The 27,653-nt window shown below is 40.8% G+C and overlaps 1 protein-coding gene across 1 annotated transcript in view; it reads right to left on the bottom strand.

Annotated features, from left to right (window-relative positions):
- Positions 1–27,653, bottom strand: part of ADAMTS16 (ADAM metallopeptidase with thrombospondin type 1 motif 16) — a 92,839-nt gene that overhangs the window by 40,159 nt on the left and 25,027 nt on the right. The window contains exons 8-15 of the mRNA XM_089516395.1: positions 26,292–26,397; positions 24,548–24,685; positions 19,833–19,986; positions 17,782–17,877; positions 7,597–7,745; positions 2,392–2,564; positions 1,792–1,922; positions 498–621 (exon numbers count right to left, since the gene is read on the bottom strand). Coding sequence (XP_089372521.1) covers positions 498–621; positions 1,792–1,922; positions 2,392–2,564; positions 7,597–7,745; positions 17,782–17,877; positions 19,833–19,986; positions 24,548–24,685; positions 26,292–26,397 — 1,071 coding nt within the window. The remainder of the gene's footprint in view (positions 1–497; positions 622–1,791; positions 1,923–2,391; positions 2,565–7,596; positions 7,746–17,781; positions 17,878–19,832; positions 19,987–24,547; positions 24,686–26,291; positions 26,398–27,653) is intronic.

Raw genomic sequence — 27,653 nt, forward strand, 5'->3', positions numbered from 1 at the left:
TCATTTATTGCTGAGTCAAGTCCAAGTAGAGTCACTGAAGTGACCTGAGTCTGAATTGAGTCCAAGTCAGTCGATTCAAGTCTATATCACTGCCTATAAGTTTGGGGTGCCTCTTAATCACTGAACAGCATTTCCATACATGTTTTAGTACCAGGTATGAAGGTACAAAAGATTTTGGAAGCTGGAAAAATCTAACAACAGCTTTTCACATATATATTCAACCATACCTGTATATATTCAACTATAAGTTGATTTTATGTATCAATGAGAACATCTTATGGCTAACAAGAAGGTAAATGACAAAGATAACATATGGGTAACAGGAACTTCCTGGTTCCTACATTTAGCTACTACAATATGCTGAAATATTGGGTTGCTAAAATTATTAGTTTATACAATACGTAAGTTATGGAAGCTCCTGGGATGTTGCGGTTTCTTCTAAGCACCTCAAATAATTATTTAAATTGTTTAAGAATAAAACCCTTTAAAATGCTTACGATTTGTAAGGTGGTGTTTAGTGAACTGTCCCTTATAGATTCTACATGTTGAATTATCTCCTTCACACACTCCACAAGCATCTTCCACAGCACTGGAGCCTAAGACATGATCACAGCCAACTACCTGCAAAATAAGATCCATCCATATGTGTCTAAATTTAGATAACTGTGCAAATTCAGCCCCCACACAACAAAAACAAAACACCAATTTTGAATTATCTAGGCAGCATCATTGTGACCAAAAGAATGGAGAGGCACAGAGAAAAATAAGCACATTCATCTCTTGTTTGCCAACATATTGCTCAACATTTGAATTTTTTTTATTTGTGTCATATCAAAACACAATTATGTTCTGTTGTGCTCTGTTTGGATCCCCCACAATATCTGTGGCTCTCCACAAAGGCTCTACCTGGCTTTTTATGCCCCTGCAGGCCATCTTGGAGGAAAAGCAATAAAAAAATAAGAATTAGCTGTGGGCAGTTTTTAAAATCTATGTTGTTCTTATATGTCTTCAAGTCCACACACATTGACCAGGGGTCTTTTTTTTTTTAGACAATTTAAAGCAGGGATGATCAATGTCTGCACTGTTTTTTGCTTCCACTAGGACCCCAACCCTGGTGCACCAAAGCTTCTCTTCTCTTGTTTTCTGTTCCTTTTAGCCCAGCTCCAACAGTTCCTATGCTCATTTTACTTCATAAATTAGAGACCTCCCACACACACTATGTCCACATACAGAACAAACATATAAAACAACAACACAGACAGCTTCCCTTGTATCATAAATAATGTGGCATAAATGAATGAAGGATTGCAGAGCCCTTTGATTGATTTATTGATGAGAACAATTCAAGCTATCAAGTCATAATCATTTGCAGACATGCTGAGAAGAGAATTAGTAGTTTTGGGGGACTCTATCATCAACACCAAAATAGCAAACTCTTTTCATGCTTCCTGTCTCCTTAAACAACGTCTAGTAGCATAAATGTATCTCATGATGTCACCATGCTAGGAGTTCCCCTACTGCCATTCCACGTGACTGGCTGCTGCTTGCTGGAGCATTCATAGCTTGTTTTTGTATTACAAGACATTACCCAGCTATAGAAAAAAGGAAACTGAGACTGCCAATCATGTTTTTGGCAGGAGCCAAACTGCTCCTGCAATGTCTGACATTTTACCCTTCTCCCTTGAGAAACATTAAGATATGCAGACAGATAATCATGTTATGCCATCACCATGAAATAAAGATGGTAGATGCAAATTAATGGGAAAACAAAGTACCTTATTTCATCATTACCTCACAAATCCCATCTATACAAACATTAGGGCTGTCTTCTGAACAGGGTGTTCCATCTTTCACTTTGTTTGACAGAGAAAAGAAGAAATCAAATCCTTCTGCAATACAGTAGAGTTTGCATAAGTCTTGGTCTAAAATGAAAAGAGAACAAAGTACACGGTTTAATTTTCCCTCCAAAGTATTGTTGGGAATCTAGGAAATTTTGGCTCCTGCTTGTCTTGTTTTATTGGATACGTTTCAGTCTGTGCAGCCTGATGATATGGACATGATCCTTGGAGAAGTGAGGGCTACCATATGCATACTGGATCCTTGCCCTTCCTGGCTCTGAATCGCTTAATTTAGAATTAATTATTTCTTTATGCAAAAACATTGTAACTGTGCGTTGCCAGGCTGCATGGGATATTCTCTGACTCTGCCTGGAGGTGATCATGTGCTCAGTACATAGAACACTCACCATGAGCCCTCCATTACAAAGAATGGTGGAGGGAGAAAGAGGAATTAAAGGATCCTTATTAGTTTCCTTGGGGATCTCTTCCTGTGCATGCAGGATAGATCACATCCATATTTTAACAGAAGTTTTGATCACATGCTGAAGTTCACCTTCCACTTGAGTGTAGGGTCTCCACTTGTAGTTCCATCCCCTGAATCGCTTGCTGTTGAATTCTGCACACTGGGCAGCTCTGAAGCCAATGCTGTTTTGGGGGCATTTCTGATGGTTGCAGAGTTTAAGCATCCGAGGGGAACCCTCACAGAACTTTCCTCCATGGGATGGCCTACAACATTAATTGAAGAACTATTTCAGACTAGGTGTTAACAAGTTTAACAACATGTATTTAAATGTTCTCCTATATTGCATAAGGTACACTTGGCATTCATAGCAAGATTTTGATCAAGTAAGAACTGCCACCATGGCTCTGACATCTTTCTGATGCCCTTCCATAAACAGGTACAAAAGCCACTGAGTTTCTTGGGTGACATGAGAATTGAGCAGTGTTCCATACTCACCATACATTTACCTAACCATTTTACACATGAGAAGACACCATCCAAAGTAGGGATGGGATGAGATGCCTTTCCTCTTATCATTAATCCATCTGCAGGTAGTTTAAAACTGTGAGGTGGGGGAAGGCTCAACTTTCCTCTGTTTTTTTAAATGTTTGTTAATTCTGTTGGTTTTGCTAGCAACAGCCATGGTGCTGAACTCTAGCTGCCAACTTTCTTTCTTCCCAGAAGAACACTAGTGTGTGTGGATGTGCCATTGTGTTTTGTTAAACAGAGAGGCCAAGAGTCTATTTCCCCCCTAATATCTTGACAATTTTGTCAGTTGCCACAAAACATATAAATTATTTATCAAAATGAGTCACAGAATGGTCTAAAACATGATTTGGCAGATTATATTCAAATTTCTGATTCAGAACCACAATATTACAGTTCTACTAGAAACTACAGAGCATTGGTGGTAGAAACAGTTGTAATAGGAGCAGTAGGAAGGTGTTAGCAATGGGCCATATTCAAGTCATTGCAATAAGGACTTATTGTGTACGATTGTGCTGATGATAATGTTTTACGAAATGCCTATATTTCAGGTGTAATTATGCATGAATACTGCAATAAACCACGAATCTGGGGCACTAAAATGTTACAATGTCATGCAAGAGGGTTTAGGGTGTATACATTCCAAAGATGAATATACTTCATGACTTGGTGGTGGGTACATTATGGCTCTTAAAATATGCTTTGTTCCATTGAGAAGCCAACTGATAAGCTTAGGAAACTGCAATTATGTATATCACATTATAGCCTACGTTTATCCTGTACTGAGTAAACATCCTGCAACTACCAGGAAAATTATATTCCTGCTATTATTACAAAGCATATATTTGACACCATCAATAACTTGCACTGCTGAAAGCGGTCAAGTGACACTCAGGGGAAAAAAAATCTCTTCCAATCTAATATGGCAGTCAATTGGAGGATGTAGATAAGAGCTATAAACTACAACACAAATACTATCTTTAATTAATTATTAATTAATATTTAATAACAATTTGAAATATCAAATTAGTTTAAAAACTAGGATAATTAAAGCAACACAGCAGTTCTCAAATGTTTATCAGAATAAGAGAGTCCTTGATTGCTACAAGGAGCAAACAATTATATCTTCTATAGGAAGATGCCAAAGATCAGACTTTGGGAAAGCATCTATGCTTGTGAAGGTGGTAGAATGAAAAGAAGGGCCTCTTCTAAAGATCTCATAGCTCAGGCAGGTTTATATATGGAGATAAGGTACAGTGGGCTATGCACGAAAACAAGACACCTTCTTCACTCCCTCCAGCCTATGTGGCCTGGCTACCAGCTTCACCATGTACTGATCATCTGCAGGCATCATTTCCCTTTGGTGCTTTCACTCTGGCCTGGGCTTCCAACCTTTTGTCTCCAGCCTCCACTTTCCTCTCCTTGTCCCTTCCTCTGGTGCTATCTCCAAACTTCCTCTCCTCAAACTCCCCCCCCCCCGCATTCTTCCTCCAGTTCCTGTGTCTTCCATTACTGCTGGCCTTCCCACATCTTCCTTCCCTCTGCTTTTTATTTCTCAACTCAGCCATACCCTGCTATAAATCCTCCCCATGCCTCCCTCTTTTGCAGGCTCCTGGAGTGTGGCTGCAGCAGTAGCCATGTGGTGCATGCCATCCTCAACCATTGCTGGTGCTGCTGCCTCCCTTGGCCTGTAGCTGGCTTCCTCCACATTGTTTCAGCAACTCAGGTTGGTCCTAAACTACTGTGGGTTCCCCATTGCTCCCCTATGTTTGCAACATAAATTTGGTAAGCATGGACTTACGACTGTATACAGCTTTTTAGGTACCTGGAAAAAGAGATTTCTAGTCCAGACTTTGAGGTTTTCAGGCCAAAAACTGAGACCTAGGGACACTGCATTAATTACCAACTATAGATGTACACAGCTTCTCAGTCAAACATGAGTGGGGGTATACTGTATTTCCCTGTCTGGAAATAAGAAAAATCTCAGGCTGTTCCCAGACAAGATGAAATAAGGGAATCATTCCTTCTCATTTATTTCGGTAGATGGAATAAAGACCATTCAACTTAGTCTACTTGTTTCTAGCTATCAGGTGGATCCAGAGCAGAGGATGGGGGTGAGTTCTGGTACCAAAGTGACTGAGAGTGAAAGGGAAGGCTAATTTAGGAGATTAGCACACTCATGCCTTTCCTCAATGGGATAAAGGCACATTTATTTTTACAACGGATTTGGTGATTGCGTCCTGGATGCCAGCCAGGCTCATTTTGTGGCTTTTCAAGAATGGGATTTTCCTGTTCTTGAAAAGGCATAGGATAAACCCGTCGGGTATCTGGGTTGTAAATGGGATGAATTCACCTGCGCATGGGCGAATGTGATAAAACCCATTTTAAAAATAAATGTTTTTTTATCCTGTCAGGGATAAGGCATATTAAAATAAAGTGCACTAATCTCCTGTGTCTATACAGGCTGAATAACACATCCTCCCCCTGTCCGCATGATGATCAGTCCAGATAGCACAGGGCCCAATCCTTGGTTCTGGCGTGAACTGTCTGGACAACGTATGGTCAGTTCACCACCAGATTTGTGGAATATTACCCTTACAACAGACTTAAACACTTTCCTTACACTCAGGATCTTTTGAGAATGTCTGGAATGCTATAGAGTGACACTGGGAAGCTGTTACAACACATTTTGCTATGCTGCCTGCTGCCAGAAGTGGTGGAATGAATCACTCCCTCTAAGGTCAAAACAAGGTACCCAGCCATGTGATTGATGCTGGATGCCTCTTTTCCCCTTCACAGGGATAGGCCCTTGCCAGTAGTGGCACTGGTGGGTGGTGCAGTGGGATTCATGTGCAAACAGCCATTCTGCATTTCTCTGGACTGCCCAGGTAACAGGGGAAGTTGAAACAGCTTTAGGATCAGAACATTCTGGTCAGTGTTGCCAATTGCCTTCGAAGGAAATTCCCTGATTGGCTTCCTGGAAAGCCCCCCAATTTCCCAGAATGTGGGTGGGACTTCTGGGTCAAGGGGTGAGACTTCTGTGTCAGGGGGGTGGCGCAAGGTACTATGGGAAGGCTAAAGGGGGTAGGACTTCCATGATGGGAGGTTTTTTGGGGGCAGGAAAGTATTTTTGGCCGGTTTTTTTGGGCGGGAAGGTTGAATTTCCCTGAATTCTGAATTTTTCATAATCTTACTGGAAATTTAGCAATCCTGGAAATGACACGGAAAAACTTTAAAATTCCAGAAATTGGCAACACTGATTTTGGTCCATGCAGACATGGCCCAGGTGAATACATAGACACTCCGGACCTTTTTTGCAAATTGCAGCAACCTATCAATTAAGCCTTTGTAACTTAACGTAGCAAGTTATTGCTCTATCAACTGGATATTTGTGCATAGCCCTTTTCTCTTTCCTGAAGCTGAGCCCTGAGATCCAACAACCTCTCTGTTAACTGTAATCCAAATGGAATATAATATTCATTGCAAAAACTCTTAAAAAGCAAACAAACATCATTTTAGATAAGGGCATATATATTTTATGTATGCAGTAACAAGCATCTCTGATCAACCTAGCTGGCCAGTCAAGATTTGTGAGGATGTTTCTTCCTGCTTTGTAGCTGATTAGTACAAAGCGATGTCAGAAAGTATTTTAAATCCATCTGAGTCAAAGTTTAGTTGATGAATAGCAAACTATATCACTGTGGTTCAGGGGCTAGAGTGGTGAATGCAAGGTGGGTGGGTGGGGGGGCAAAGGTTCAAATCCTTCTGTGTCACAAAGCTTCCTGGGTGACCTTGGCACAGCCATTGCTCCATACCTCACAGAATTGTTGCATAGACAAAAATGAGAGTCCATTATGTTCTCTTGAGCTCCCTTGACAAAGGGTGGAATAGAAAATATTTTTCTTTAAGAAACAACATTATACAGAAGTGGCCAAGTGATTGCTGATACATCAGATTTGTAGAGAACATCATCCCCTCAAACATCCAAAATATTATTTGCTTATGCTGATATCTGCTCTATGCCCTTTCTCCAAGGAACACTGCACATCAGAATTCTATGTTTAATCAAAGTAAATCTCTATGAATTCAAAGAGGCCATCTCACAAATTAACAAAAGGATATGACCTTGAGTTTTCCATATTCAAATATAACATTCTGCTCTGTTCAGTGAATGTATGAAGAAGTTGGACGATTTGGTCCACATAACCCAATATTGTCTAATCCAGTGATTATTCGCCGTTTTAGAGACTGAGTGTCCAAACTGCAACCCCAAACCCACTTATTTATTGCAAAGTGCCACGTCCCTGTGGCTTTCTAGTAACAAACTCTGGCGAACTCTGTCCTGGGGTGACAGCATGTGTGCCCACAGAGAGGGCTCTGAGTGCCACCTCTGGCACTTGTGCCATAGGTTCACCACCAATGGTCTAATCCAACTGGTAAAATTTCTCCATAGTCTCAAACAAATGTCTTTCTCAAACCTGTTAGTTGAGATCTTTGTAGCTAGAGATGTTGAGGACTGGAATTGGGACTTTATCAGTGCCCAACATGAGCTTTAACTCTGTTACTTGAGCAATTGTTTCACACATGCTCTCAAATGTGCATGAAATCTAAGTTATGAATGACATCTAATGCCTATCATTTGGGATGTATTGTATTGTGCTTTAGTGCCCACGCTAAGACATTACCCATAATAATATGGTTATGGCTATTTTTGTCAAAGCAGAGCTTATTCCTGAGTATTTAAACATTACAAATGAAAATTTCAGTCACCTTGGATTAGTACAGTTTCGTTCTCGATGAGATATGCCTCCTCCACATGTTCTGGAACATGATGACCACTTGGACCACTCTGACCAATGCCCATGGATTGGCTTGGGTCCTTCATCACCATATTTCACACACTGGCCTCCACGACACCACTGCAACATACAATGCATTTATGCTTTAGAGATTTCATTTGTTCATTGTTTTACAATGTCCCAATGATCATAGTTAGATAACAGATAATAGATAAAAAGATCGAGCACTACAACACTGTAAAAGGGCATAAAAATATTTTACTTAATATTAGTCTTATGAAGATAGCCAAATAGGGTTGCTCTCATTATCAAGAAAATATGGTCTTAATTAGATTATCCATCCTGTATATATTTAATGGTTTCTGACTGTTTAAAACAATCTTTTAAAACAGTATTATTTTCTTTCTTTCTTTAAGATTCCTTATATTTGTATTTTTACATCACCTTTTCACCAAAAGGTGGAGGATAAGATAAAGAAAAGTTAAAAATAAGATTTGATTTTTTTAAAAAAAATAATATGAGCCATGAAGTCCCAAAAAATCCACACAAATTCAGAAAAGAAAATGGTTTTCCTCATTTTTGAAGGTTTTTTTTTTTTTAAGGGAAAGGTTGTGAAATGAAAGCATGTGAGAGGAAGGTGCTGCTACTAGGAAGGCAGTGAGGAAAGGGACATGCATGCTCTAAAAATGAAGTCAGGATTAAGTCAGATTCATACATCCAACCTGGGGAGCAACAGTTAGACTCCCCCCTTGTGGATTACGCAAGGGATGGAAAAGAGAGGAAACAGGATAGGAAAGGCCACCCCAGTGAACCTGAAGTGTTCGGCTGAATGTTGGTTAGCATCATGATCTTAATTAAAGATTAAAGAGTGGGGAAAATCCTGCTCAAATGAAGAGGTTATGTGGGAGAGGTGACATTTCTTATGGGCAGAGAAGCACCTTCCTCTTTCAATTCTCCTGAGATAGGTTTTATTTTCTTCTCCTCCCCTTTAATTACCACTAGTTAAATGTCACTGAGGAGATGAGCACTGTGGATCCCCTCCCCAGGCATTCCAAGGAATAAGTTTCCTCTTGTCCAATAATAATCCCCCATTATATCTTCCTTCAGTTCCTAAATTTGACTTAAAAACTTCATTTGAGCACCTAGAGAGACAGATGTTACGGTTCCTAACCCATCAGATAAGTAGGGGAAGCTTGAGTAACACTATCCAAGCTGTAGAGAGATCTTGTAGCACCTTTGAGACTATCTGAAAGAAGGAAGTTGGCAGCAATGAGCTTTCGTAGACTTAAGTCTACTTTCTCAGATGCAGTTTGGTCATCCAAGTCAGGCAGATTATGAGAATCTGGTGCAACATTCTACACTAGCTGTGGTTTCCAGAAACTTTTAGTGGCAGCCCCACCTAAAACACATTGCACTTATCTGCTCACAGTATTCAGTTATGTAACGTGTTGTATGAAGTGGTAGAATTGCTTCCTGACACAGCAACAGGTTCACGTTAATCATCAAAGTTACAAAGAGCAAGAAATTACAAGTAATCCTGCATCTCTGATTAATGTATCTGTCAGAAATGTGTTTTCAAACAACTGTTTATCATATTAGGGAAGATGAGTGTCTCCTGTGGTGCTAGCAGGGTAGAACTTAGGGGCTGTGCAGACTGGCAGAAAAAGCCAAGTTGGGGGCAGAGTTGGGACATGGCATCCATATGACACACACCCCAGTTCTGCCCCAAGGCCAGTGTAAAGCCATGTGCTGCATCACGGTGCTCCTCTGATGCTGCATCCGTATGATACAGCACCGAAGGAGCGCCATAAAGCCATGGCACCATGGCTATCGCACCCTTTGCAGGGTGCAAAAAGAAGCCATTCTTTGCAACTCCTTTTTGCAACCTGCAAAGGCCAGATTGGGGCTGCAGCATGTGGTTGCCGTGACTCCAATCTGGCTGTCAAAGGGGCGGCTGGAGGCTGCTCCTTAGGAGCTGTCTGCACAGCCCCTTAGTCTCTCACTCTTCAGTTTAGATGTTCATAGAATTTATTGAGCTGTATCTAGTTTTCCCTCTCTTGTTTTGTCTCAAAAGGACCACATTTTCCATTTACATTTTGGAGTAAGTGAAGTCATACACATTATTATCTAAGCAGAGGGTAATACCATTAAATTCCAATGTCTAAAATTACTGAACTACACCATGATAGGTCTAAAAATTAAAGTCACAAAACTCCCCCCTCCCCTGCCAGTATTTTTGCCTAAGGACTATGTTAAATGAGGCACATACAACTTTGACTGGATTGTTTGGATTGGCTTGTACCACTAGTACCCATCCCCACATCAATACTTTCTTTCATTCATATTTGTCCAGCAGCACCCATGAGAGCTATTATTGGTGGGAGCACACATTAGACCAAGGTTGTGGAAAGTGCAGCCCTCCATATATCACTGGACTGCAACTCCTTTTAGTATAGCCAGCATAGCCAGCAGCAAGGTATGGTAGAAGTTACTGTCCAATATTTGGAGGGCCAATGGCCATGCTTGATAAGGGATGCTCTGAGCTGTTCAGAAACAACTTCCCTAGGCTTTGCTAGGTACTGCTAATAATGTCTGGGACCAATAAGAACCATGTAAACTACATTTTCCACAATTCCCCAGAACCTCAGACCATGGAAGTTATCAGACAAGGGAAATTGGAAGTATAATCCAATGGCAATCCAAACGCAATCACAGAGTTTAATGTTATTGCATGATAGACTACCACACACAATTTCAGGCAATGGGAAACCAGTCCGAACGCAATCATGGGATTTCAAGTTATTGTGTGAGAGGTGATCACACACAATTTCAGGCAATGGCAAGCTATTTTTGGGCAATGGGAAGTCATTTTGAAAGCAATACAAATTCACGTGAATGCATTCTGGCCCCACTTTCTTTTCATTCGAAATTAAGAGAAATTCCTCCCGTGTGATAAACTCCCATGGTATTAAATGCTCATAACAGCATTTGGGGCCTTACCTGATTCTAGTTTGAGAAAGAGAAAGAGACAAGGAGGGCATCATTGCCATCATCATGACATTATTGGGGATGTGATGAGAAATGACCTCAAGTTTCAATCAAACTATTTTCTAACATTCAAGGAGTTATTTATTTATTTATTTTTAAAAAAGCATTTTCAAGATTTTTTTTGTGGGGGGAAGTGAGACTGAATACACATATGGCAAAAACATTGCAAACGTACAACGGAATTCATGTAATATGGGAGATAGAAACTGCATCATAGTGCTTCATGCATTCATTAAACTTACACAAGAATCCTATATATGCAAATATAAGTAACCACAACTATAAATACAAATGCTAAGTTGCTAAATACAATTCCAGCATGTATGTGTGTGGGTAAAGCATAAAAACCTACAGGATTAAAAATGTTCAGTTGTAAGAATTCAGGATGTTCAGTTGTAAGAATTCGGGATGTTCAGTTGTAAGAATTCCTTAGCTTTCTGAAGTCTTACTCCCACTAACTTACAACAAAAGCCACGAAATTTTTGGCATTTAGCAAAGTTTCCCTAGGTCAAAAGTTATATGCTTTCCTCTGAGACACCTGGACTGTGTGATAAACTGCTGTGTGTCCAAGGTCACATAGTTTTTCCAAGAGACAAAACAATCAAGATTGCATTGCATTTCTATCTCCCTCAGCCTTCAGTTGGGATGTTAGTACATTTCTCTGAACTGGACAGTTTTGCCCTTTGGGGGCCTCAAGAAGACCTTCTCTCCCTCACTCCCTGTCCCAAAAGTTTTTCTCATGGGTAAAGGCTAATTTTAGGATTTTAAAAACATATTTTGTTGCAACAAGTAGAATGTAAAACAGCTCAGCAACTGGAAAGCCTAACTAGATATTCCAAGGAATGTATATATAGTGACATCTAATAAAAGTGTGATTAAATGTGATACCAGCACATCCAGGATTTCCCCATGACTCACTACTGCCACTTGCCCCATTGAGACCCTTGCCCTTGAAACTGTCTAGAATATATCTGGGTGGGGGGGAACCCAGTAAAGAAGTTACCTAGGTCAAAAGGAAAATTAAAAAATCTTAGAAAAAGGTTGGATGTCTGCAGTATTTGAGAAAACAATTCCTCTCACATTACAATTTTTAAAAATGTAGAGGGCACCACAATGACCACTGTTTTTGTAAGTGCCTGAGGACTGACTGCCCTTGGATCATGGCTGTTCAGATCCTTTTATCCTGACATCTGTACATTTCTTCATTCAATTTTCAGGCTCCTTATATATTGTGTGGAACACTGAGAATGCCACCATTCCTTCAGTTCTTCAGGCAGAGGAGTGCTTCGGAAGATACAGCTAGTGCAGAATGCAGCATCCAGAATTATGAGAATTATGAGTCTGCGTGTACATTATCTGTTCTGGCCTGACTGCTGATATATTTCCAGAACAAAGTGAAAGCACTGGTTTAAACCTGTAAAAATGTATATAACTTGGATCCAAAATTCTTGGAGGAATATATTTTGCATGATGAACCTGCTTGCAACATAAAATTATCCTCCAAGTCCTTTGTTTGAGAACCTCTTCCAAGAGGGATATAGAGGATGGTGACAAGCAGTTATGGCACCATGGCTACAGAATACTCTTTCTAATGATGCCCACCTGGCTATAATATTATCCCCTTCTGAACCAGGCTAAGATAGCTCTCTTTTCCCAAGCACTAAATGGAATACAATTAGTGTAAACCTCTGGGCGGCTTCTGGGAGAGTTGGGAGCATGCAGTATGTAAATGCCATGCTCGCAAGCCACCTGGAAGGCGGTGCAAAGGTGTGGTCTCTTTTAATTTTAAATTTTGATCTTCTCCTCTGGGGTATTAGCTGTTTCTCCTAATTTGGTGTCATCTGCAATTTTGATAAGTGTGCCCTGTATTTTTCATCCAAGTCATTGATAAAAGATGTTGAATAGCACTGGGCCCAGGACAGAACCTTGTGGCACCCCACTGGTCAGTTCTCTCCAATATGAAGAGGAGCCACCCTTTGGGTTCAGCCGGCCAACCAATTACAAATCCACCTAACAAAGGCCTTACTGAAATCATGATATGCTATATCCACAGCCTTTACTTCATATACCAAGCTGGTAATTTATACACACACACACACACACACACACACACATCAGATTAGTCTTTCATGACTTGTTCCTATACCTGATTTCCTAGTAACAGTATCCAGATAACTAACACCAAGGCTGGTATCCTACAATACTTAACCAGGAATAAGTCTCACTAAATTCATTGTGGCTTAATCCACAGGTTCCAACAATGTCCAACATGATTCAACACAGGAACCATGCTAACTGTGTGATTCTGATTTTGGAAAATTGCTACTCAGAACATTTGATTACTTGTGCTGGGTCAGGACTGCTTAGTGCAAAATATTTTTTCTGAGAGTAAACAACCACATGCTTACTGGCAGCACACAAGTGGGGCACAAGAACAATAGACCCACCTCGCTCCTGTTAGGGTCACCATAAATTGGAAATGACTTGAAGGCATAACACCACAGCAAGCCCCTGGACCCAAGATACCAATCTATGCAGGAAAGCAGACTTCTGTGTATGTGTCAGAGCTGGTGAGTAGGTATCAGGTGCACCTATTGAATGATGATGTTCAAATGCATACTATTTGGATGCATGGTGAGATGCGGGTGTACTTTCTAAAATCCATGCCTTTAAAGGGAACACAGTTTTGACAGAGAACTACTATCTTCAAATGTGCATTTGAAAACTTGTGCAAATCTACTTGTGTGTGGAGCACTTTTATCAGATAAAGGCACTTGTGTTTAAAATGACAAACTTCAAAGGAACTACCAGAGGTAACTAATTAGATTTTCTGTTATCATTTTGGATTAAGGTAGACCTTAACCCTTTATTCTTATGAAAATGATTTATGACAAAGTGTCACTTTAGAAACAGTAAATGGGAGAACATAGCATGGAAAGCAAATAGACTGTACATACAATCTTATTTATAGATGAAGTAATCTGTTTAAGATTAATTGTTCCTGTCTGTTATTCTTGGACAGAAACATGGATACACCACTTCTCTTGGGACTGTCAGTCAGGATTACACTCCATTTAACCTAAAAGCACATGTTGGCTTTGATGTGAAGAGCTTAAATTGTGTCTGTCTGGATTCATCTTGACATGCACCATGTTTATGATATCCTTAAAATCTAGTCTGGAGACAAATAACTCAACAGTTTGGTTTGGAGGGAGGAGGGTGATATGATATTACTTCTTCTGGGAATTTAGGTTATTTTCCCTCAAAATTAACATGAAAGAGATGTCACAAGGTTGGCTGAATTTATCTGCTTAGATTAGGAGTTTATTTGTGCCCCCTTTAAAACATCCTCTATGCTCACTACAGCCTACTAGGTTTGGAAAGGGGCAGGAAAAAAAAACCCTGCATTTTCTCTGTGGATTCAGAGGAGTGAGACTAAAGACAGCTGGTGGCTTCCATGTCAGTGACTCTGCTCCAACTTTTGGTTTGGACTTTAAAGCAACTATCTAAGGTGCTGAGTTCTATCTTACAAACAGATTAAGAATCTTGGATAGCTCTTTAAAATTCAGATTAAAACCCAGAGTGGATTCACCACTACCATTGACAAGGGAGCTAGCAGCTGCCATAGGGTGTGGTAGAGATGAGGCATTTTTTCCAGCCTCTTGCACCCAGCTACCTCTGTCTGAGGGTCAAACTGAATGTGACTCAATTCCCTCAAACTGCAATTACCCAAATGCCTGTTTAAGTACTGAGACCCTAGTGAGTGAGGGAAAAACATTGTGGTCTCATTCCAGATTAGAACCTATGCTTCTATCAGCACTTGCAGGAGTTTGTCACACAAAGGGGAAAAATGAAGTTTAAAATGGTAAGAACCCATTATTAATTGCACAAATGGTTTTGCATGCAAAGCACAGTTATTCTGTGCAGAATCTGAGATGAATCTGCACTTGTGTGCAGATGCACAAATGGTTTTCATACCACAGAACCAAAGGTGCCTCCATCCTGATAATGATAAACACACATGCATCCTGAAAAAGCAATCAAATGTTCACATAGACTGTAATAAATCTGTGTTTGTGTCCCTGCATTCCCTCAGCAGCTGTTCCTTTAAGGGCGCTGCCTATGGGGAAGGCTGAAGCAGGAGACAGACAGACATACACAGGAAAGAGCGAGGGGGAACTCAACCTTTTCTCTATCTCACTTGCTCTGTCCCTGCCTTTGCCTCAGCTGTTTCTTCAAGAGCTCTGGCACAGAAGGAAGGCTGAATTGATCTCCAAACTGTCCCCTTTAAGGGAGTTTGGACTTCAGCTCCCAGAAGCCTCAGCCATGTTGGCCAATAGCTTGGGATTCTGTGAGCTGAAGTCCAAAATCCCTTAAAGAGGACAGCTTGGGGATCGCTGCGGCTGAAGCAGGAGAAACACACATACATACACACATAGGAGCGTGCTGGGATGCAGACAAGCATTATTTTACTTATTCTGTACACTGGAAGTAAACTCACCCCAAAGAACCATGGAAAATCTGGCAACAAACACAAAAACAAGGAGAATCCCATGAATAAACTGCAATTAGCTTTCACACTACAACAATTGGGCAAAAAAAGCAAATTCATGAATGAAACGGAAATTAATTTCCAATATTTCCCTCCAAATGCTTATTTCCTAGTTCATGTCACTTTCTTCTCAGATTCTAAGCAGTTTGCGCACAATGTCATGTGCAAACCATTTGTGCAGTTGTGCCTAACACGCTAGATAACTGCGGATTCTGACCCTTTTAAACTTCCAGTTTTCCCCATGTGATCAACTCCACAGAAGGAAAGCTTTCACTGGCATGAATGAGAGCCTCCTTCTAACCCCACTATGGTCAAGGTCCACTGTACCTGATCCTTATTCTTTAAAAACCACTAACATAATTGCTAATTGTGTGGATATTCATTTTGATCCTGAGTCTTTCAGTTGTTGGGAGAGTAAAAGCATTAGTGCTGCTGTTGAATTATAGAGGGTGGGAAACACAAGGAAAAAAGCAAAAAAAGAAAGAAAGAAATGTTAGAAGTGCAACATTTTTTGGGCCATCTTGTTCTGCCATTAGCAATCACACTTACATAGCCAGGTTTCCCTGGCACTATGGAGATGCTTATGCTTTCCAATAGTAGTGCCCAGTTCATATGGGAAGTATCAACACCTACACTTTCTTACTATGACCCAATGGAGCTAATGTTATTATTTATTAAATACATTTATAGTCTGAGTGCTTTACCAAAATAGTGTACATGCATCTAAAAATAAATAAATAAATAAATAAATAAATAAATAAATAAATAAATAAATAATACAGCTTAAAAACAAATTTTTGAGTCAAACATCATATAAGAACAACCAATTTGAAAACAGAAGAAGCAAAAACATAACTAGCATGCAGCCATGGCCAGCAAGAGCAATTAAGATGTTAAGTGATTCTTAATGATGCAGCCATATAGTGATGAGAAATGCATGTCTAATGAGTCACTAAAAGAAGCTGCCGAAACATCCTACCATAAGGCCTAAATTACATTCCATATTATGAAATACTGTCATTGGGTTACAAGAAAATAAAGGATAATCTTATTTGAATCTGGTGTATATGGCCTTCTTAAGGGTCTTTAATGATAAATAAGAAACTCAGGCGGGATACAAACGGGCAGGGGAAGACGTCTTGGAGGTGTATTCTGCTGAATACGGAGCCTCCAGACCGCCCGCCCCGGGGGCGTGGCTCAGGAGATGGGGCTTCCACATGGGGGGCAGTGAAGACGCCTCACCTGGGGCCGTTTCTGACCCGCAGTTTCCAAACCGCCGCCTCGGAGGACGCTGCAAAGAGAGAGGCAGCTTCTGCACGGGCGGCCAAAAACGGGGCTTTTTTTTTCCTTTGCCGGCTGGCGGATGCGCAGCTGCGCAGCTGCAGCGCTAAGCAGCAGCGGCAGAAAGCCTATGGGCACATTTAAAGTGCCCAAGCCCCTTTAAAACTTTTTTCCCCACTCTGCCCAAGAACAATGGTGGTCTCCTGCCAGCTGGTGATCAGCTGGTGTTGGCATCCTTGCCCGCTTGCACTTTGCCAGTGTCACCAGCATCATGGATGCCTCCTCTCCTTTGGTCCCCGCGCTCCTGCTGAATCTGCAATGCACAGCCACAGCTGTCGCCGCTGCCACCGCTGTCCCCCTGCCATCCCCCATCACCTCCCTTGTACATATGTAAATATTTACAGTTTTAGGGGGTTTTATTGTTAGGTGAAAATGGCACAGGAATGTGTGTAGGGGCTCACTTTAAAGTCCAAACTTTCCAAGCAGCGCATGCGTACATGTTGCTCTAGGGTTAGGGTTAGGGTTAGGGTTAGGGTTAGGGTTACGAGTCTTAAAATGCGCTGCAGCTGTGCTGCAGCTTCCACACCTGCATGGCAGCTGACGCTGCAATTAAAGCCTGACTGCAAACTGCGCATGTTCCAGGACCCCGACTCATTATGCGACGCAGCTGACTCGGAGCTTTTAAATGGGCAACTTAAATTAGCGGCGTAGCAATTCTGACGTACCGGTGCAGCAGCTTACAGAAGGAGCTGCACAGCTGCGCATCATACAGAAAAGAAGCGGAGAAAAGCAGCACCTTTTTAATGCCGCTTCTTCCCACTTGGGGCGTGCGGGGGGCGTGTTCATGGCGGCATTCAGGTAAGGGCCGTCTGAAGGCTCTACCTTCATGACGTCATGAATACACCCCTTTTTGCCCGTCTGTATCCCGCCTCAGAGACAGTATGTCCTTTGAAGACAATTTTATTCTTAAAACTAAACATCATAATATTTTGTTGTTGTTGCTGTTGTTTTGTTTAAGATCAACTTTTAGTAATAAATGGTCAATGAGAATTTCCTTGTAAAGACAGAATGGAAGTCTATGCTTAATATATCAAATTATTGCAAATGGGGCTTGTAAAAAGAAGCTATCAAACAATCCTTTTTTAGCTTTATTTTTTCCTAGCATTTAAAATACATATACCATATCATTTATTGTCCACTCTCATTCCCATTTATTACCTCATCTCTACCACTACCCTTGTTAAAAAAACCAAACAAACCCAAATTCCTTCTTACCATGTCATAACCACACATTGTCCCTTCTGCAGCTGGCATAAATTTGGTTTCACATTTTCTGCCAACTCGATGGCACCATAATGCTTTGCAAATATCCTAATGGGACATAAAGACAGTGATGAAGTGTGGAATTAGGAATTATTAATTTCCAATTGTATCCATAATAGAGTTGACAGTTCAGGATTGTCCCAAACCTTGAGGTTTCTGGGCCAACTTCTGAGACCTTGGGACAGTCCCTAGTGATAGCATTAAACAGTATGCATTAAGGATAATCAGCCACAGCTTGTTATTCACACATATTTGGATATATAAGAACAAAATTTTAGCTAAAAGAGCTGGCAGTTTCTAGATCAAGGTGAAATGAGATGATTAGTCCTTCTCACTGATTTAGTGAGATGGTATGAGGAACATTTAATCTAGGTGAATGGAGAACAAAATGGAGGGTGTGCTCTTGTACTGCAGTGACTAGGGTTCAAAACACATGGGCCAAGTAAAGTGGCTTTTGGCTTCTTTGGAGGCGTGTTGTTTAGATGACACACACACCCAAAGCGGCTTGAAGCTGCACCAAGGCTAAGCTCTGGTCCAAAGGACAGGATTAAAATAAGTGTCAATCTAAATCGACTCCTGGCCAGTGTGGCTTGAGACTGCAAGTGGTGGCCCGTTTTGGGAGCAGGCCATGTGGATACTGCAATCTTGGCCCAATGGCAGCTAGAGAGGCTACAGGCTGCTCTTTAACTGTCATTTGCTTCACCTCTAGGAGAGAAGCAGTAAGCTACTTATATACTCTAGAGAGTTTTTCTAAGTTGCAGCAACAAATCAATTAAATCTTGTAATTTGTAGGAAGTAACTACTCTACTAGTTAGCTATAGACCTGAGCACATCCTTCCCTTTTGCCAGGAGCTGGAAAACTGGAAAAATTGCACCCTCATCCCCCCCCCCCCCCCGGAAATGACTGACAAAAATTGTAGACTCAGTGCCAGGCCCTGAGATCAGGCCTTGAAGGAGGAGGCTAACCTAGCTTTCCATGGAAGGGCATTCCAGAGGGTGGAAGCAGCCACTGAGAAGGCTCTCTCTCCTGTCTTCACCAAGCAATCCTGGTATGGAGGTAGGATCAAGAGAAAACCTTTCCCTGAAGATCTTAGGGCTGCAGCAGGTTCATATGGAGTGATGCAGTCCCTCAAATAGTCTAGACCTAAGTTGTGTGGAGCTTAATAGGTCATGACCAACACTTTGAATTGTGCCTGGAAATGAACCAATAATCAGTGAACCTGTTTCTACAAGGGAGTTATATGCTCCCTATAACTGGCCCCAGTCAGCTTTCTAGCTGCAGTGCTTTGAACCCACTGAAGTTTCCAAACAGTTTCCAAGGGCAGCCCCATGTAGAGTGTGTTACAGTAGTCCAAACATGATTTAATCAAGGCACGTGTTACCATAGCCACATATGACGTCTCAAGAAATAAGCACAGCTGGTGCACTAGTTTTAGCTGAGCAAATGCACTCTTGGCCACTACTGAAACCAGGGCATCCAGGCTCAGAGTTGAGTTCAGGAGAATACCCAAGCTGCAAGCCTGAGATTTCAGGTGTGTGTGTGATGATCCCAGGGGTCCAAGCAGCCCCAGTCATTACAGGGGGTGTAACTCCATCCAGCACAGGCAAAGTCCCTATTCCCTGATCTGTCTTACAACTGACCAGTAGCACCTCTGTCTTGTTTGGATTAAGTTTTAATTTGTTTGCCCTCATCCAGTCCATCACTGAGAGGAGACATTGGTTCAGTACAGAGACAGCTTCCTTGGATAGAGTTTCTATAATGAATACTGCACAAGATATTCTGGAATTCTATGAGTATCAGAATAGTGTATGGGCTGGAGAGCTGGATGTGGCTGAAAACACCTGGTTCCATATCTCAGCACAAACAGAATCACTGGATAGCAGATCGTAGCAGTGTCACTATTTTTCAGCCTGAGTTGATGTGAGGATAAATAGGATTTGAGGGGGGGGGAGTCCTATGTCAGTTAGATGAGAGTGGGTAGTTGGAAAAATGGGTGTCTTACCTTTTTAAAGTCCATCATGCACAACTTGGCTTTCTCTCCAAACTGCCACTTGCACTGAGTGGCTGCATCATACAATTCTCCTGGAAGCTTCTCTGGATACTTGTATTCTTGTACAGGCTTAGGCTGATCAGCAAGACACAAGGACTGAGCAGAGCTACAAGAGATGCATATACGGTATCTTTGAGTGTGGGCACATCTACACCAGCTGCTTAATCCAGGGCCAGTCCAGAGCATTATGTCCCAGACTGCCCCTGGACCAACCATGATGGTAATCACATGCACCAGGTTGAAAACAGTTTAAAAATGTGTTGTTGTACTGCACACACAGCAGCCAGGATGACACTGAGATGTCCCCTCTGGTCCATCCCTCTCTGTGCCACTGCTGCTGCTGAAGCCTCAGCAGCCTAGCAGCACCCTGTGAAATATCACTTGGTGTACTATCACTTCTTCTGAGGGAATAACAGGGTGCCCACCATGTGATCAGCAAGGATATTACTCTACCTCTTTCTCTTTGATCACATAGGTGCCCTGTTCTGGCCTCAGCAGAAGAAAAGGTGTGCAGGGAAGGCTTCACACAGAGCTCCTGCACTTCAAGAAGTGGTGGTGAGGGCTCCAAAAACAGGCCATCCCCTTTCCCTGCAGTGATCAGATGGAAAAGGCATGTGGACCACAGATAGGGTAAAATCAGATCTGATCCAGCTGTTCACATACCAAAAGAACTGGATGTGACTCTGGGATTTCTGGGAAACACTGGACTTTCCCCCAACTTTGCTTAGTTTGGAGCTAAGTTGGGTTAAGGGCCAAAACCAATGGTATCTCCACAGAAGTGACCATACACCTTGAGGACAGTTTGTTATATATTTACATGGTGTAGACAAGCCCTATGTAAAATTCACATTTAGATGTCAAAGGAAGTTTGAAACAAATGTGGTTTATTCTAGCTATTCAGTTCTGAAACAAGACTACTTTAGGTTATAATAGTTTCTTCTATATAGTCTTCTGTACAATATGCCTCATTAAAATCAGGGGAACTCAAATATAGCCAGTGTGGTGCAGTGGTTTTAGTGTTGGACTAGGACTCTGGGAGAGCATTGTTTGAATCCCTGCTTGGTCACCACTGAGTGAGCTTGAGCAAGTTGCATTCTCCCTGCCTCAGATAAAAGAAATGACAAACCACCTCTGAACAAATGCTGCCAAAAACAAAAACAAAAACAAAAAAATACCTGTGATAAGTTGACCTTTGGGTTGTCACAACTTGGAAATGATTTGAAGGCCTACAACAATAGTAGTAGCAGATTCTGAAAAGGCACACCTGGAAGAATGTTTTACAAAGCTTTATGGCTATATCTGGTTCGTGCAACCAGGTCTCTTTATGAACACTGTGCACCTTACATATGCATGGAGATACCTGATTTGCTGAGAGCCAGCATGGCATAATGGTTTGAAGGATGGACTGCAACTCTGAAGACCAGGGTTCAGTTCCCAGCTTGGCTATGAACCCTATTGGGTGACCTTGGGCAAATCATACTCTCAGCTTCAGGGGAAGGCAATGGCAAATCTGAACAAATCTTGCCAAGAAAACCCCATAATAGGTGGCCATAAGTTGGAAATGACTTGAAGACACACAACAACAACAGCTAAACAACATCAGTTTTGCTAGAAGTGATCAGCTAAGTATACGTGAAATAACAAAATTATTGCTGTAGTCATTTTTGTTGGTCAGCCTCCCCTACCCATCTGACTGACCTGTAAAATCAGCAACTAATGCCATTGTTTTTATCACTACTCTGAGCTATGATACTCTGCCACAAGTCCTAATCTGAAGCCAAGATAACTGACTAGGGAGAGAATTTTCCTGCCTCCTATGAGCATAATTATGTTACTGAAAAGTAAACTACAGCACATCCTGCCAAGAACACCAGTTTTATTGGGGAGGTTAACCCTGAAGACTGGGCACTGAGAAATCATTGTGGTCCAGGAAAATTGTGAGTAGAATTCAAAAGACATGCATGTCATCTTTTATTTTGCAATAAAGTGTTGGGGTTGTGTGAAATCATTGTTTGTGTCTAATAGACTACCCAATCTTCATGGGTTTATTTTCCCACCTTATAATAAATGTAAGCTTGTTACCTCTTCATATGTGTGCAACAGGTGAGCTTAAGCACACCAACAAATTAGGGTCCCTAGTTTCCTGGCGTGAAATGTGAATAAGATTGGCAAAAGGAAAGGACCACTTAGACCACTGCCCTTCAGAGCTGCTTGCCCATAACAGGCATGGGGATGATGGGAGCTGGAGGCTAATACACCCAGAAAACTTCTGTTGGAGGAAAACTGTCCTAGACCTTTGATTTTGGCATCTTAATTCTAAATGAGTACAAGAGTTACAATGTCCTGAATATTGCTACAGTTCATGATCGCCTAACAAGAAATATCTTCATTCACACACCAGATGCAAAGCCCGGGGAATACATGAGGTCTTTCAAAACTGGGGTGTGTACACTGTACTGCCCAGTCCAAACTAGTACTTAAATCAGCATGTTTGACATTTTTGATAAGCCAGAGCATCATCACATGTTAGTGGCTCAGAATATGCAGAAGGCTATGCTATGCCTAACATTGCAATGAATCTAGCATTCGATATTTGTTAAAACAAAAAACTTTAACCATGGTTGATGCGCCAAAGCTCTTCATTTGGATTAAATAATACTAACAATTGAGTTGAAATGCCTTCAGTTCTGCAGTACCTGACTTGACATCCAGATGCCTTCAATTTTGTCCTGCTGAAAAACAAGATTAACTCATCCTGTAGATGTCAGACCCATATGTCATTTTCCTAATATTAACCCGTACTTCTAAAATTAGAGTTGTCATGCTGGCATCGTGAAATAGAATGAGATCTCTCCATATTAATATAGGAAATGATGGAATACCATGATCAGTATTTTTAGCATGTCTGAAAGAAATTAGTACAGCCAAACTAACAACAGGATCCTGTGTTAAGCTACATAACATCCATAACACATCATCAGTCTTACAAGTGACAGAAAAACAAGACAGCTTGAAAACAAGACTGTTATCCTTACCAAACTCGCTGTCTGCATGTTCTTCCGTTTTCAGAAAGATGAACACATCCCACTTATGAGTGTTTGTAAGGAATGCCCAGGATAAATTCATAGTCATGCATTTGGGAAATACACTGAGTGACACTGGGCCCATCCTGTTAGCACACTCCACTTCACTGCCCACGTCATCCCTGACCATGTTAACAGAATACCTGAATAAGGCCTAGATCTATGTGACTGCTACTCAGATGGGTAAATTCACAATATTTTGAACCATCAACATCCATTTCATATGTTATACAGCACTGACTCTGGGACAGCCATCAAATTCAGCAAATTGTTATGGCCACCAACAACCATAGCTTTCTGACGATTTCAAATGTGTGATATGTTCACTCTTTCCAAGTCAAGCCTAGTTTTCAATATGTGCTCTTAAGATATCATGGGTGCTGCATTACAGAAAATCCACCCTTTGCCCTTCTTTTGAGATTGATTTAAAAGATTCAACAGAAATCACATCACACAGAAAGCCATGACTAAGATACTTTGTTCCTCATTAGAAAAAATATTTATCTCTATAAAGAAAATTATCTTACAACAATGGCTGCTGCCTCACTGCAGAACTAATGTAGCCTGACACTCCTCTAAATGTCATAACTCTATCCTATAAAATCCTGGGATTTGTAGTTTGTTGTGGTACCAGAACTCTGACAGAGAAGGCTTAATATCTTGCAAAGCTATTATATATCCTAGAGTTCTATAGAACTAAGTCATTGCACTTAAAGCAGTATCAAACTGTATTAAATCTGCAGTGTAGATACAGCCAATAAAAGAGCTGCTGAGACTGACTATGATTCATGCTCGCACTAGGAGACCCAACATAGTATAGTGGTCTGAGTGCTGGACTGAGATTGTGAGACCACGGTTCAAATCCTCGCTTAGAGTTGGAAACCCACTAAGAGATTTTGGACAAGTAACAGTTTTTCAGTTTTGGAGGAAAGCAATGGCAAAACTCCTGCTGAATAAATTTTGTCAAGAAAGCTAATCACTTTAGGCTTGCTATAAGTAAAAAAAATAATAACTTGAAGGCATACAACAACAACAATTAGTGCTGAGTGGGAAGAAGGTAAACAACCTGAGTGCACATGCAATGGAAAGGATCAAAAACGGGAACAGAAAAAATAAAAAACAAATAAATATAATTTCCAAGGTATTCTGATGAAACTCTTTATGGGTGTAAGGTGCATTACTTCTTGGAAGGATAAAACATCTGCATTCTCCTCAAATTCCTCTTAATAAAGAGTTTCTTGTCCCCACCTTCCAAGAATCCTGAAACAGGCAAAGTGTAAAAACAAAGGGTTTTTTTTCATATTCCTTCTGAATTTCTTGGGTGCTCCCTACAACCTGAAAATAGCAGCCCCACTGAGACTGTGGGTCCTGTGCTGGTCTCAGAGCCCCAGCAAATGACCACACTCTGTACTCTTTGAAGTTCAGGCCTGGTTGCTTTCTGTGAATATTTTCTATCAGTTCTGGTATATTGAGTCACAGGTAGCTTGAAACATGAGCACTCACTGTTCTCTGAAGGGGAGCTAAATCAACCTTTTCAGTGGCGAGCCTTTTACTCAAACTGTATCACTTCTTTGGAATACATACCTTAGAAATTTGTAGAGATACTGACGACTACAAGCTGACCAGGAAAAGACCCCATTGTGCCCTGCCAGTGTGGGGGACATAATGTTGCCTTCAGACTTTTTGCAAATATTTCCTTCTCCATCATGGACCATGCCAAAGCTATAAAAAAAATGACAAGTCATGTTCCACCTTTATAAATTCTGCCATCATAAGGCCAGATGCTGCGCTGTAAACATGCAAGGGGAATCTCAACCACATCTCCACATCTTTATCTGTTGTTGTATAGAATTTTTAGTCTTCATTTGTTTTATGAGAAAATACTGCAGAATTTGTTTGTTTTTTAAAAGAAATTATGCTCAGATATTCTTAGAAGTTCTCTGAATAAGTTTACCCAATATGTTGCTTAACATACGGTTGTCCCTGTGTGCATGTGTGCACATGTCCATGTGTACTCACATGGCATTCAAATCATTTTGGGCAGAAAGGACCTCAGGAAAAAGGGCTACTTTCCTTTATATGGTTGGAATATAGGATTGGTCTGACATATCTTAATGAGCCACAAAGCATAAACACAACATTTTTGAACCCACCCACTTTTGAACACACCTACAATTATTAAAAGTAACCTCCCCCACAAGTTGCATAACATGAATACAGGAAGAAATGTATTGAACAGAACATCCTGCAGCAACACCCTGATTAATTACGGTATTTAACCATTAGTAACCAGTACTGTGTGGTGTACTAGGGATGTAGTGGCTTAATATTTAAGACACAGGTTCAAGAAGGTTGGCAGTTTGAGGCCAAAGTGCTGCATGATGGGGTGAGCTCTGATCATTAGTCCTAGCTTCTGCCAATCTCGCAGTTCCAAAGCATGCAAATGCAAGTAGATAAATAGGTACCAATTCAGTTGGAAGGTAACAGCGTTTGGTGCAGTCATGCTGGCCACATGATTACTGGATTTATCTTTGGATAATGCTGGCTCTTTGGCTTAGTAACAGAGATGAGCACTGCCCCCTACAGTCAGTCACAACTAGACATTCATGTCAAGGGGAAACCTTTACCTTTTACCTTTACCATGTGGGGTAGTGGTTTGAACATAGGACTGGGACTGAAGATAGGGGTTTGATTCCTTGCTCGGGCTTGGAAATCTGCTGGGTAACCTTGGGTGAGTCACACCCTCTCAGCCCCAGAAAACCTTTCTTAGAGTCACCATAAGTTGGAAACGATTGAAGGCATACATTACAACAACAACACATTTCTTCTTGTTAAAGCATAACCACAACAGTAGCAGTGCATGTAATATATGTCTGTCCAGACAAGTAACTCTCAGCTATAGTTTGCTTTCAGATATAGAAACTCAAATCAAGGTCTGGATTTTAACTACAATTTATGCACAATTTGTCGCATCTAATTGGTCCAGGTTGACTCTTAGGCCTGTTACAGACTGCCAAAATAAAGCTACTTCGGGTCTCTTTGGAGGTATGCTATTTAAATGATGCATGGGACCTAAGAGGCCGGAGGTCGCGCCAAAGCCACACGCCGTTCCTAAGCACTGGAGTGCAGCTTTGGTGCAGCTTCCCGATTCTTAGGGTGCATGCATCATTTAAACAGCATACCTCCAAAGAGACCCGAAGCAGCTTTATTTTGGCAGTCTGTAACAGGCCTTAGACTCCTTATGAAAGAATAATCATTTGTCACTATGAGGGATTCTGAAATTCAGACAAAATTCTTTAACTTCCCTAAAATGTACACAAAAACTTACTTATGTCCAGACTCATGAGCAATAGTAAAAGCCAGTCCAAGCCCAGTATCTTCATTAACTGTGCAGCTACGATATTTACTGCACATTCCACTAATTGGAGCAAATCCTGGCAAATTAAACAGAAAGGAAAGAAAATAGTATTTCCTGGGAAATAACATGCCTTCAGGAAAATATCCTTGAAAATAGTATTTTATAGTATTTTATATAATATTATATTTTATATAATAAAATAGTATTCTATAGTATTTTATATAACAGTATTTTATAGTAATAATATAAATAATATTTATACAAAAGAAAAGAAAAACACCCAAAACAGCCTGGTTTGCTTGCTTTGAAATGCTGATAGGGTGCTGACAGCCACCAGTTTAACATGGATGAGGCAGAAACAGATTCTTCTGAATTAAATCAGTAGCAAGTGGATCTCTTTTGTTCAGAAAACATAGCACCGCTTCCTGAAATTGAAACTATTGGACAATCTTCAATACTTAGTAGTGAAAAAGATCTTTCCCCATGCCATAGCACAAAGAATTTGGAAATGTTGTCAGTGCTGTCATGTTAGAGTTACTTCATGAAAAAATAATTTCTTGTCATCACTCATTTCCACCTGTTAAAAAGTTAGTAAGTTACTCACCAGTACTCTGTTACTAACTCATTATTTTAAAATTAATACCCCCAATATACAAATACAAGGAATGGCCAAAAGGAATTATTGGCCCTCCAGCAACAAATTAAAGTAAGGATTAATGTGACCCATTCATTCTAATAAACCATTGTCGTGATGATAAAAACACTCATTGCTTGTTTTTTTTTAGCCATGTGATGTTTATTCCATGATGCTTTTTGCTCAAGCATTTATGACATCCCCTTCCTTCTTGCCTCAGAAGCTCCAATTGGTATATATTTGAAGCCAGTATGGTATAGAGAATAGAATATTATACTTTGACTGGGAGGACCTGGGTTTAAAAATCCCTTCTGAGCCACCAATCTAGCCTTGAGAAAGTCTTTCAGTCTCAGTCTTATCCACTGCATGAGACACTGTAAGTGGATTTTATGCTTGTAGCATGGACAACTGCTCTTCAAAATGCCAGCTAACCCATTCTGTTTCTTTTCCTCTCCCCACAAGTTTTTCATTCCTCTGTTATTATTCTCTGGCCAGTGGACATATTCAATCCTGATATGATTTTTTTGGGGGGTCTTCCAATTAAAATATCCCCACCTCAAAAGATGCTATTGTGTTCATTTAACAACACTTGAGATTCTCCCAAACCTGTTGAAACCTCCATCTTGTGTCATGAATAATTATATTTTGCTATATAAACAATGACACTAAGAGCATGAATGTTGGAAATACAGGGTATG

The sequence above is a fragment of the Sceloporus occidentalis genome, unplaced genomic scaffold, assembly GCF_023333645.1.
Source record: "Sceloporus occidentalis isolate IW3139 unplaced genomic scaffold, rSceOcc1.0.p SCAF_3, whole genome shotgun sequence".
In the NCBI taxonomy this organism is placed as follows: domain Eukaryota; kingdom Metazoa; phylum Chordata; class Lepidosauria; order Squamata; family Phrynosomatidae; genus Sceloporus; species Sceloporus occidentalis.